The 12,890-nt window shown below is 40.9% G+C and overlaps 1 protein-coding gene across 1 annotated transcript in view; it reads right to left on the bottom strand.

Annotated features, from left to right (window-relative positions):
- ESYT3 (extended synaptotagmin 3) overlaps window positions 1–12,890 on the bottom strand; it is an 87,903-nt gene that overhangs the window by 15,552 nt on the left and 59,461 nt on the right. The window contains exons 9-14 of the mRNA XM_027845176.1: window positions 11,082–11,252; window positions 7,475–7,557; window positions 6,044–6,092; window positions 4,614–4,703; window positions 1,759–1,821; window positions 1,607–1,669 (exon numbers count right to left, since the gene is read on the bottom strand). Coding sequence (XP_027700977.1) covers window positions 1,607–1,669; window positions 1,759–1,821; window positions 4,614–4,703; window positions 6,044–6,092; window positions 7,475–7,557; window positions 11,082–11,252 — 519 coding nt within the window. The remainder of the gene's footprint in view (window positions 1–1,606; window positions 1,670–1,758; window positions 1,822–4,613; window positions 4,704–6,043; window positions 6,093–7,474; window positions 7,558–11,081; window positions 11,253–12,890) is intronic.

Genomic DNA, 12,890 nt, shown 5'->3' with positions numbered 1-12,890 from the left:
CAGGTTCCCCACCCCTAGGTATATAACAAAATATTCATAGCAACATTTTTCATGGTAGCAAAGAACTAGAAACAAAGCATCCTTAGACCAGGGAATGGCTTAAGAAACTAGGGCATATGAACATAATGGGATATTATTGTGTAGTAGGAAAAGGCAAATATAAGGAATTCAGAGAAGCATGGGAAGACTTTTATGAATTGAAGCAGAATGAAACAAGGAGAACCAGGAGAACAATACAGCTGGGTTTTGATTGATGCAAGAAGTGGTTGCATGTCTTCAAAATCACATTATAACTTCTGTTATAACTATGGGAAATATGGTAATTGGTTCCAGCTTAATGAAAATATTCAGTATACAATGACTACAACAGTGTAAATGATCACTAAAAGGAATGTGAACTCTGAGTAATTAAAAAACCAAGGGAAGAGCTCAGATAATAAATTGGTAATTAAATATATGTCCCTCCTTGAAGCAGTAAAGCTAAGAACACCTGGGATAAAATGTTGTATATGCTTTCAGATAGAGTCCCTGAATGAGATGGTTTTAACTGTTATTCTTTGTCAAAAGGAAGGGGTCAATCTGGAAGGGGGATGGATGTTTCTTCCCAACTGCCCCCCCCAACATAAATACAAAATGCCTCAATAAAATATTTTTTTTAAAAAAATCAAAAGAGAAAGTAAGGGTGATTTGTCAATCACAATCTTTGAGGTCTTCTATCGGTAACACTCCTGGAGCTCATAGAATTACTCTTCTGATAATCAATCATCACTTAATACTGTGAGTCAGCTCTCACTGCTTTTGCCCTGACTTATCCTACTTCCCAGTCTTTCCCTCCTCAAACACTCAGTTAAGTTAACAGTACATTCACTCTTACAAATCACCTGGCAAATACTGTTATTGAGCCTGAAGACAAATTGGGATTCTGAGACTCTTAAGGAAAAAGAGCAGAAGACAGGTAAGTATTTGGAGAATTGGAGCCTAAGCTGGAGATGGGTAGACAAGGCAGCCTGGACACATATTGCCTCCTTCCACATACTACAATCAAGTTTGTGCACTCTCATTTCTAAACACACCCTGTATTCTCCCACCTTTGTGCTTTTTTCATGCTGTTTTCTGGCCTGGAGTGTCCTCCCTCCTTATCTATTTAACTCCTACCCATCCTTAAAGCCTAACTTTATTAAAGCCTTGATTTCCTGTCCTCCCCACCCACCCTGTTGATAATGACTTTCCCATTCTGATCCCATATCTCGATCTTTCTTGAAGTTTTCTAATGTATTTATCATGTGTTACTATATTTTGTATTTATCTGCTCATGTATTTTATCCTTCTACTAGACAACACACTCCAGGAGTGTAGAGACTGGGTCTTATCAAAGTTTGGTATCTTCCCAGAACCTGGACAGGTCTTCTGCATAACAAACACAAATGTCTGCTTGTTGAATTGAAGCGTAGAGCACACAATGGATGCTTAATAAATATTTGCTTAATGATTAAGCAAACAAAGACTTCATTGGATGCTGGGCTTAATATTACTCTGGCCAAAAGGAAAAAAAAAAGTATCCATAACTTTTACATTTTCAAAAGAAAAACTGGATCCCAGCACTTACCCTGGCACACCTGGGCAGTTTCTTGGCTCTATAGTCACCATTCATATACTCAAAAGGATTTCTCTACAGCAAAGGTAGAAAAATAAGAGTTACCATCATGGATGTGTAAAACATATATTCAAAGAAGGCACTTGGCTACTTTTCTTACTCACTGGTAAATTGCAGGCACCTTCTAGGAAGACAACAAGGATGGCAGTTGAGAGGCCACTGGGATCCTGTAGACAGAGACAAACAGTAACTCTTTTTTTTAAACTTCTTATTTATTTTTTTTTATTTTTTTATTTTTAGGCAATTGGGGTTAAGTGACATGCCCAGGGTCACACAGCTAGTAAGTGTTAAGTGTTTGGTCGGTGGGTGGATTCAAACTCAGGTCCTCCTGACTCCAGGGCCAGTGCTCTATCCACTTTGCTACCTAGCTGCCCCATAGTAACTTTTGAAGAATTACCCAAGAAATGGGACAGATAATGATCCTGGAGAATGCCACTTCTGCAAAAGGGTATTAATCTAGTACCAGGGGTCCTGGATCAGGAAGTTGTAGGTATCTGTTACTCCATAACCAACTATTCTCTATGTGTATGTAGAGGGGGACTAAAGCATGGAGGAAATGAAGTTAGACTCAGGAAGAACTTCCCAGTAGTGAGGACTGTGAAGCACTGACAGGGGCTATGGAGGGGAGATTATGGCATTTTCCTCAATGAATGGGAGAATTCCCACTGATTTGGGAACGGCTAATCAAATGGTGACAAATGAATGTAATAGAATTCTACTGCACTGTAAGCAACAATGTCTGAAGAATAGAAAAACATGGGGAGGATTTACATGAAAGGATTAACAATAAAACCTTACCAGGATGAAAATATACACAATGCCTTCAGGAATGTAAATGGAAACAATAACAATAAAACAATCAAAACTGAATGTTGTGAAATCATAATTACAGAGCTTAGCTCCAAAGAAGAGATATGAGAAGGCACTCTCTCACTTCTTTACAGAGATCATGACTATGGGTGTGGATTATTGTGTATAATGACTGATATATATATATTTTTTTAATTTAAAACTTTTTTTTAAAAAAATGTGTTGGTGGCAGCTATGTGGTACAGTGGATAGAGCACTGGGCTTGGAGTCAACTCTGTCCTCAGACACTTACTAGTTCTGTGACCCAGGGCAAGTCACAAAACCCTATTTGCCTTAGTTTCCTCATTGGTAAAGTGAGCTGGAGAAGGAAATGGCAAACCATACCAGTATATTTGCCAAGAAAACCTCATATGGGGTCACCAAGAATAGGACATGACCGAACAATAACAACATGGTTCTCCTTGTCTCCCCCCTACCTTTATTCTTTGTTATAAGTAATGGTTCTTTGGGAGGGGAAGGAGAAATGTCTTTGCTGTTAAAACAATACATTAAAAGTTTCTCTCTCTTTTTTTTTTTTAAGATTAGGGCAAATCTGATTGGGGAATGGCTAAGCAGCTTGTGTGATATGAATGAAATGGAATAGTACTGCTCTATAAAAATAAGAATTCAGAGAAGTAAAGTAATATTCATGTAAAGTAATGCAGAATTAATTAAGCAGGACCAGGAAAATGTTTCTCTCCCTCTGCCTCTGTCTTCTTCTTTCTCTCTATCTTTGCCTCCTTACTTCTCTCTCTCCCTCCCTCTTACATGCACATACATACACACACACACACACACACACACACACACACACACTACAACAATGTCAAAAAAAAAAACAACAAAATTGAACTCTGTGTTGTTATAGTGATCAAACTTAACCCCCGGAGAACAGATGCTAAAATATACCTTGCTCTCTTCCTTGCAGTGATGGGAGGCTATGGGAGCAAAACATTATATCTTCTATCAGACCCAGTTGATGTGTTGGTTAGTTTAGACTTCTTTTTAAAATTATTACTATTATTATTATTATTTTGTTACAAGGGATGGCTTGCTGGATAGGGCAGGGAGAGATATCAGTAGAAAATGTTTTTAAAAGAATAGGGAAGAGTCTAATCCCTCTAAACATGCTTAGGAGCTAGCCTGCTAAAATTAAGGAGATTAAGTGAAGTCAGTGGGAGAGATGACCAGGGAGATGATGGGTGGGTCAAAGGACTGAAGGTATATAGGAAGGACAAAAAGGAGGTCAGTGTGTTTGAGAAAAAGAAGTGGAAGGAAAAGAGGGTCAGTTCTGAGAGTAGAATGTCAGTTTTGAAAAACAGAGAAATTCTAAAAAATGAGAAAACTTAAGATATGATCAGAGTAGTAGGTGGCCACAATGGGGTGTGGATGGAGACTTGAGTAGGTTGAAGAATTGGGTGTTCAGAGAGATCATCACCATGAACAACTGAAATCTCCAATGAAGATGGAAGATATGAGTACAAAAAAATAAGAAGCAAATACTATAATTATTGAGACTATTTGGCAGTGTGATTTGGCTGTTAGTAGATGACAAGTAACAAGGGAGAGGATTATGTAAACAGATTATATTTGTGTCAAAAAAGGAAAAGATTGTTTAGGGTTGGTAGAAGAAATAGAATCAAAGAGCAAAGGGTATGTCCTTTCCAAACAGTATGACACACTGTAGTACAAGGAACACAGAATTTGGAGTCAGGGGACCTAGGCTTGAATCCCAGCTTTGTTACTTACGACTGTGTGACCTAGGGTAAGTCACTTAGCCTCTGGGGACCTTGGCTTACTCACATGTAAAATAAGGGGACTAAGTGAGTTAATCTCTAAAATTCCTTCCATTTCTAAATTCTACAAATTTACGCTATCTTTAGAGGACATAATAATCCTATTACCTCACTCGTGGCAGTTCCCATTTGTCTAGTAGGGCTGATTCAGATTCAGAAGCCTAACTAGAAGGTGAGTGACCCAGGACAATGGCCTTTCAAGTTTCACAAATTTGAATTTTGCATGGGTTTTCTTGGTTGGGAACCTGGGATAGGTGCAGCAGGGAAAGGGTTAAGAGCTCAGACAGTTGAGCCATCACACCTGCCACACTCACCTCAGCCATGACTTCCTGGTAGGTGGTCAGAGAAAGCCACTCAAGCTTCAGGTGTAGCCGGCCACTTGTGGTGTTGTTCAAGACAAACCACTGTGAAAAAATGGGTATGAGACACATCACGTCAGGGATCCTTCTAATACCAGATAGATACTGTGAGTCCTCCCCAACCTGACAGAATGACAGAATACACTGGCCACTGCATCTCAGGCAGAGGTCCTTGACTTCTGTGGGAGGATCTTGGGAAAGAGAACAAGATGCCCATTATGGCAACTTCAAGGAAGGGCTTTCAACTCAGTGATTTGGAGTTGTGGTCCTAAGAAGGAAAAAAATCTGCTAAGGGTTGGGACTCTAAATAGGTTCTTTTCCTTTTAGTAAAGCAACTAAGTAATTTAAAAGCTCTTTCCTTTCCTTCCCATGCCTAACATGCACTCTTCTTGGACCTCTGTACACAGGCAGTATAGAACTGGAGTGAGAGTCAGAGGACCTGCGTTGAATCCTTACTACCAATGCAGCCTTAGGCAAGTTATTTTGTAAAGTCTCAGTTTCCCCATATAATATGACTGTCTCTGTGTTTGTCTTATGTTTAGTATTCAATACAGAGCTTCACAAGACTTAAGAATGGTCCCTGTTACTTAGCTACTCTGATCAATACAATGATCCAAGACAATTCCAAAGGACTCAAGATGAAAAATGCTCTCCACCTAGAGAGAGAGAACTGATGAACTCTGAGTGCTGACTGAAGGATAATTGTTTTTCTTTTTCCTTGCAACATGGCTAATATGGAAATATATTTTGCATGATTTCACATCTATAACTGATGTGATATTGCTTGTCTTCTCAATGATGCGGGGTAGTGGGAGAGAGAGAAAGAATCTGGAATTCAAATTAAAAAAAAAAATAGAAGGAGCGAGTGTGAGCATGAGCACATGAGCATTAGCAACTTTCCCAATGATATTTCTGCTAAAGCAGAGCTTACTTTGTGTGTGTGTGTGTATATGTGTGTGTGTGTGTGTGTGTGTGTGTGTGTGTGTGCGTGCGCTATGTACCCCTTTGGCAATCTTGTGACTCCTTAGAATGTTTTTAAATAAATAAAATAAAATACATAAGATTACCAAGGAACCCAATTATATTGAAAAACAGTTATCAGAATATTTTCTTAAAAGTTCATGGACCCTAGGTTAAGAACCTTTTGCACCCATCTGCAATAGGGATGTCTTTATAAGGGACACAACATGTGTCTGTCTCAGCAGAAAAGGGTCATATCAGTTAAACTGAAGTAACTGGGCCCACCCCCATAACCTAGTTCCAGGACTATACCCACTGTTAGGTTGGAGGGTAACAAGAGGAGGGGGAGAAAGGTTATTTATCTCTGAGCTGCTGGCCTGTTCTGACTCTGAGTCGTACTATGGGTTCCAAGACAAAGGCTTTACCTCATCCACCACACTGTTCTTCATGACATCTCCAAGGTTGATCTGGAGGCTGAAAGACAAAAAGGAACTCTGGTGATCTATTTCAGGCTCCTAGTGGGCCTTGGCCCTTTCCCCCTTAAATTGCTAGTTTCTCTTCACCACAGATTCACTCCTCACTTTCTGCCTTTGGCTAATTGTAGTGAGGGAAGGGTACAGCCAGGTGGTGCAACAAATAGAGCACTGGGATTGGAATCAGGAGGACTCATCTTCATGAGTCCAAATCCAGCCTCAGAAACTTATGACCTTGGGCAAGTCACTTAACTTTGCCTCAGTTCCTCATTTGTAAAATGAGCTGGAGAAGGAAATGGCAAACCACTTTTTGCCAAGAAATCTTTACCCCCCGCCCCCAACCCAAAACAAACAAACCCAAATGGGATCACAAAGAGTTGGACATGACTGAAAAACAACTGAACAAATAAAAAAAGATGAGGGAAGGCTGAGAAGGTACAAAAGACTATGCTAAAGTAATTTTGCAAAGTGGTCACATTTTATCTCCAAATATGCTAGTGAAATAAAAGGCTAGTTTCATACAAATATTCATTTAAATTCACACAGTAGTCCTCATGTACAAGTGGGCTTGGCAAAGAATTGCTGGGTTGGCTGCACTCCTAAGACCACAGGCATCAAGGAAGCAGGTCTTCTGTGAGGCCAGAAGCACCACTCATTTGTACTAGCCTAGAGCCCCTCATGTAGCAGGGATGCATAAGGGTAGGGGGATGGGATCATAGACCAAGAACTAGAAGGAAGCTTAGAAGACACCTAGTCCTCCCTCACTCTATAGATGAGGAAACTGAGGTCCAAGAAACTAGGGGATAATTACCTTAGGATTTGTTGTTTTTTTTTTTTTAAGTCAAGATAATTTAGAGATAGAGAACAGGATATTAGAGACATGTGAAATGTCCCAGGAGTTGAAGGTTATAGGGTTGGATTTTTATTTATTTTTTTGAGATTAGGTCTTCCTATCTTGTCCAAGCTGGAAGTGCAGGGGGCCCCTCAAAAGGGCCTGACCCCCCTGCTGATTGTCATGGAAATTTTGACCTGCCCTATTTCCAATATGAGCCCATCTGCCCCTCCTTAGGCAACCTAGTGGCCTCCTTCCTCCCACTGGTTTGTCAAACTGGTGCTAGATTTAGCACAGACACCTGATTGGCTTTAGCCCTTATGCCCTTATGCATCCCTGAACTCCCAGACTCAATCAATCAGTCAGCCTCAGCTTTCACAGTAGCTGAGATTACAAGCCTCACGGATGGTACAGTTTTCTAATGGCAGAAGAGGGCAGCAGAAATCTAAGTCCCTGAGCTCCTCAGCCCAATAGCCTGGTACCCCTGAAGTGATAGTTAGCCTAATTAAAGGAAGTCTGCCATTGTGGGCCCACTCTAGAGTTATCCTCACCTGCCCAGAAAATCATCTTTATCTGTATCTTCATCATACAAATCCACTTCCAGGTCCTGCCCCGGGACTTCATAAACTATAAACTTCAGAAAGAGAAAAAGTTTCCTTGGCAGTGCAATGGGTAGATGGTATATCCTTAGGATTTGCAGCAACTTCCCTGGCAAGTAGAAGGAAAACAGATTTCACCTTCCCCCACCCCCTACTCACATGCCTAACAGCAGTTCTTGTCATTAATACTTACACCATTTTGGTTTATCTGGGATGATTATTTCATGAAAGGTCTGCATGCTTTACAAAGTACATAGAGATAATCTCTTTTTGGAAAGGCAGCTGAGGGCAACCAAGATGCCTTCCCCAAAGCTGTGGTATCCTACGTCTAATGCCAGGGACTGGTAAGGATGTCTAGGGCTCAATTTACTGCTGTCAGGTAACTTCCCCCCAGAAAAGTGAGATCATGTGATTTAGAGCTGGTGGAGGCCTTAGGGACCAGCTGATTCAACCCCTTCATTACACAGATGAAGAAAAATTAATTTCCTCAGAAACAAATTTTCTCTCAGGTCCCTATGTCCATGTCCCATTGTTTTCTAGGAGACTTCCATCCTGGTTGGGGTGGGAATAGGGGAGAAATGACACAGATAAGGGGAAGAGAATGAAGGTTCCTATTTCTGGAGAATGGAGGATGTGGGCAGAGAGGAAGAGGTATTGGGTAACCTAACTCTCCCTCTAGGATTCTTTTTCCAAGGGAGAGTATCCAAAAGGGTCATAGTCATCTTAACAAGGAGGAGGGATAGTCACCAACTAACTACCTGAACTTGGGACATCTACCTCCTCTCTGGGCTTCAGTTCCTTCTGCACAATGGGGTTAGGGGACATTAGATGACCTCTCAGCTTTTGCTCTGTGATCTTATGATGTCTAAGGTCCCTTCCAGCCTTAACATTTTATGATTCTAGATCAGAAAATCTTTGTTATCATTAGATTCACAGAGGACAAAAGGAATAACAGCTCTCAGAGGATTTATTTGCAATAAGTCTCTGTGTTGCTGATTTCCCCCAGTGATCAAGATCTGCTGAGTGGGAGGAGGGAGAAGCCTCACAGACCCACAGGCTTGCAAGACTCACCCCACATAGGCAAGGTGGGTAGAATCACTAATGGCATGATCAACAGAAGCCCCAGATTGCCTTGTGTATCCAAATCCTGCCCCTTTCCCTCCAGTCAGATTAAATTAATTTATTCTTGGATAAGAAAGGCTTTATTCCCAAGACTTAATTTTCTTTAACATGCCACCCTCTGGAGATTCATTCTATTCATGACTTCTCACACTGGAAGTACATACTACTCTGTAGTCTCTTCCTCTGATTGGCTGGTTCCTCTCAGAATCTCCATTTTAAGGAAAACAACCAGATGATCCATGTCTTCATTTCTCTCCAGGCTCCACTCCTGATCCTCTACACCTTCTCTATCATCTCCACCTTCTTCATACTTTTCAGCTTCCTTTTATATATTATTTTTCCAGAACATAAGGGCAGGGACTGTCTTTGTTTCTGCTTGTATTACTAATGCTTATTGACTTGCCTTCACTTGTCTGGATCTCTGCTTAGCCCCAAGCCCATTCTAGTTTGTATCATGTCCATTTATGTCCTGTCCTCATCAGATTATACACTTCTTGAGAGTGGGGGACCGTTGATTTTCAACTTTGTATCCCCATGAACTCACTTAGTGCCTGGAATGTAGTAGGCATTGTGGAAATGAATTAAATAAGGCCCTGTGTCCTTGGACTTCAGTCAGAGAGGGCTCTCTGCTTCACAAAATATTGCTTGGCTTTCTCACCAGTCACATAATAAACAAACAACTGACTAATGTTTGACATTCCTTAGACAAGAAAAAATAGCTCTCATTCTGAATTAAGAGAAGAGGCTTAAAATGCAAAAATTCTTGGGAGAAGGAACAAAAGGATTTAAGGGATAGAGTGCTGGTGTTCTCCAGAAGTTTGATATTCCCACAGAGCATGAGGAAGAAATAAAACCAAATTTATGACCATATAATAGCTCTGTCAACACCCAGCCCAGCATTGTGCAATGACCTCCAGTCCCACACTCTCCCTTGTGCCAGCTTTCGGTGTTCAGTGATTGGCAAACCTGTCCCCTTGGGTCACCTCCAAATGTGGGTTCTAAAGCATCTTGATACTTTGGCCCTATGTCAATACTTCAGGCTACACTGTTCTACTCCTGCCTCTGGAAAAGACAATATGGCTGCCTGGTGAGACTGACCCAAGGCCAGCCAGCAGCCTCATTCATCCAGTGCAGTAAAATCCTGATATCAGGAAGTCCTCCTGCATCTCCTACTTACTGAAACTCCCTTTAGGCAAGAAAGCTTTGGGTTGTTCATGAAAGAACTCCTTAACTCCTATGGCTTGAAAGTGGTTTGGGTGGCTGAGGGAGACAGTGAGGCTTTTCAGGAAGAGAATAGCTAGCTTTCTTTTGGATAGTCTAGTCAACCAGCCTCATGAAAGGACAGGGCAGGACCAGACAGACTGTCAAGGTTACTTATCGCTTTGTGAATCTCCATGAAAGTCATGCTATAAATTATAGGTCACAGGCATCACACCCTTTGATGGTGAGGAGGGCACAAAGTGTTAAAAGCAGGTAGACCCAAGAGGGTCCAAAGAGTTAATAAAAATAAAAAGGGGGAGACAGAGGGCAAGGAAAGTAAAAGTTGTGTGCTTCACAATTCTGTCAAGGGTCGTCCCTGACCTACTTGCTACCACCTTTCTCTCTGGTCAGAAATTCTTTATACAAGTTCATAGATTTAGAGCTGGCTAGGACTTCAGAGACCACCTAGTCCAATTTCTTTGGGTAAGGGAACAAAAACAGAAATTATTGTAAAGTACAAACATTGCAGGAGGAAAGGATAGTCCTCTCCCATTAATATACCAGCATTAGCTTAATCAGATTAGCTAGCCATGACATTGAAAAGCAGAGGTCAGAACCCTGAGGCTATTAAATATAGGTTAGGAAAGTTATAAGGATAGCAAGATGGAGTCAGGGTCAAGGACTTAAAAAAACACCTGAGAGTGATCCAGAATATGGAATGCAACTCAGAAAAGCAAGTCCTCTGGGAAACACTGGGCAGCTAGGTGGCACAGTGGATGTAGCATCAAACCTGAAATCTAGAAGACTTGAGTTCAAAGACATCCTTGGCCACTTACTAGGTGTGTGACACTTCATAAGTCACTTAACCTATGTTAGCTTCAGTTTCCTCATTTGTAAAGTGGGTATAATAATATCCCTTACCAACCAGGGTTGTTAAGAGGATCAAATAAGATAATATTTGTAAAGCACTTAGTGCCTGGCACACAATAGGTGCTATACAAAAGTTAGCTAGTACTATAATTATTAGATAGGCGATCACATATGGGCATCAGGAACATGGGAGAGGGGAGAGAGAAAGGAGGAGTCCTAAGCAAACTTCACTTACACTTTTTCTAAGGGGCAGATGTTCCCATGGAACATACAGTGAGAGGCAGAAAGACACAGAGAGCTGGAAAGACAGTTGGATCTAGAAGATTAAAGAGTGAGATGAAAGGTAAGATTCTGAGGACACTCTTACCTCAAAAACTTCATTCCAGATAGGGTTCAAGTTCCTGTACACAGTCTTGCTCCGGAAATTCTGGAGGCCAATAGTCACCAGGGCATAAGGATCTGACTTGCCTTTCAACCCCAGGAAACCATCCTTTCGCTCTAGTTTCTCAGCCTCCAACAAGCAAACTCTGATAACTCCCTGAAAAACACCACCCCCACATCAAGAGGACAGAAACTCTTTAAAAAACAAAGCAATTAGGAAGTATCTCCCAGTATTTGATTATTACAACAGTCAATTCTCAAATATCTGTAGGTGATTAAAACACAGCAAAATTTTAAACTCAAAGTGGCTTCTCTCCCAACATCTCTAGCACATGTTGGCCATTATCTGGGGCGTGTTTCAGGACTTTAAATTTATTTTAACACTGACTTAATACTTATTTAAGACATCACATGGTGGGCAAATAATTGTAACTTTCTGAGCCTCAGTTTCCTCACATAAAATGAAGAGATTGGACTAGTTCATCTATGTAAATCCTTCCATCTATATATTATATGATTCCATGATTATATATTTCATATTTATATTTTGGGGCAGCTAGGTGGTACACTGAATAGAGTGCCAGGCCTGGGGTTAGGAAAACTCATCCTCCTGAGTTCAAATCTGGCCTCAGACACTTACTAGCTGAGTGACCCTGGGCAAGACACTTAACCCTCTTTGCCTCAGTTCCATATCTGTAACATGAGCTGGAGAAGGAAGTGGTAAACCACTTTGCCAAGAAAACTCCAAATGGGGTCAGAAAGAGTTGGACATTATAGAAAAATGAAAGACAAAAATGATTTGGGTCTTCTGCAGGTCAAATATCATTCCTTATGTTTACTAGTTGATAAATTGGTTGAATATAGGGCACATTTCTCACTACAATACAAAAGGGCTATAATGGTTATTATCTTTGCTAACCCAAAGGAGGATTTACTACCTTAATGTAGAAATCTAAGAATCAGCAAAGTATGACTGCTTAATATATATTTGTTTTTTCCCAGGAATTTTCACTGGCTGTCCTCTATGCCTAGAATTCTCTTACTTCTTGGCTTTCCTGGCTTCCTTTATATTCCAGCTAAAATCTTCTATGAACCTTTCCTCGTCATCCTTAACATTAATCCCTTCCTTCTGTTGATTATTTCCACTTTATCCTGCATATATCTTATTTGTTCATAGTTGTTTTCATGTTCTTTCTCTCACTAACTGTGAACTTGTCAAAATACTAGGAGATACCCTATTTTCCAGGGCTAATGCTTAGCAAGCAAGCTGTGCCCTGAGTTTGGCATAACAACAATCTTTTGCACTCACCTATGGCAAAATCATACAATTTTTGTATTGCTTTGATAGGTGTACCCTATTTCCCAGGAACCTGAGAGCCAGAAGCAGCCAACATGCTGCAGCAGAAAGTGATCAATCAAATTCTCCTGACATGCTAACAATTCTTGAATTCCTGTGCTTATAACTGCTAAGTGAACCAAACCAGGGGCAGCACTTCTGTTCCTGGCATGCTAACTCTGGTTCCGTACCCTGCTGAATGATCACAAGATTCAATGATCCCTACAACTTGAGACAATCACAATACTCAACAATTCTACTAACTTGGAGACTATTCCCACAGGACTCCAGAACCACCTGTATTGTCCCAAAGATACTGCATGCGTGGGCCTGCCGTGGGAACTGTTTACTCAAGGCCTTCAAATGATTGTGTTGGTTTCAACCTTTTTGTATTTTCAGGCTTATAACTACCCCTGCTCCAGCATGTCAAGCCCTCCTCAGGAGGACTTCCATTTGCAA

Source organism: Vombatus ursinus, unplaced genomic scaffold, assembly GCF_900497805.2.
Source record: "Vombatus ursinus unplaced genomic scaffold, bare-nosed wombat genome assembly UNPS02014959.1, whole genome shotgun sequence".
Classification (NCBI taxonomy): Eukaryota; Metazoa; Chordata; class Mammalia; order Diprotodontia; family Vombatidae; genus Vombatus; species Vombatus ursinus.
The sequence above is the reverse complement of the archived record's forward strand: the minus strand, read 5'-3'. Positions and strand labels throughout refer to the sequence as shown.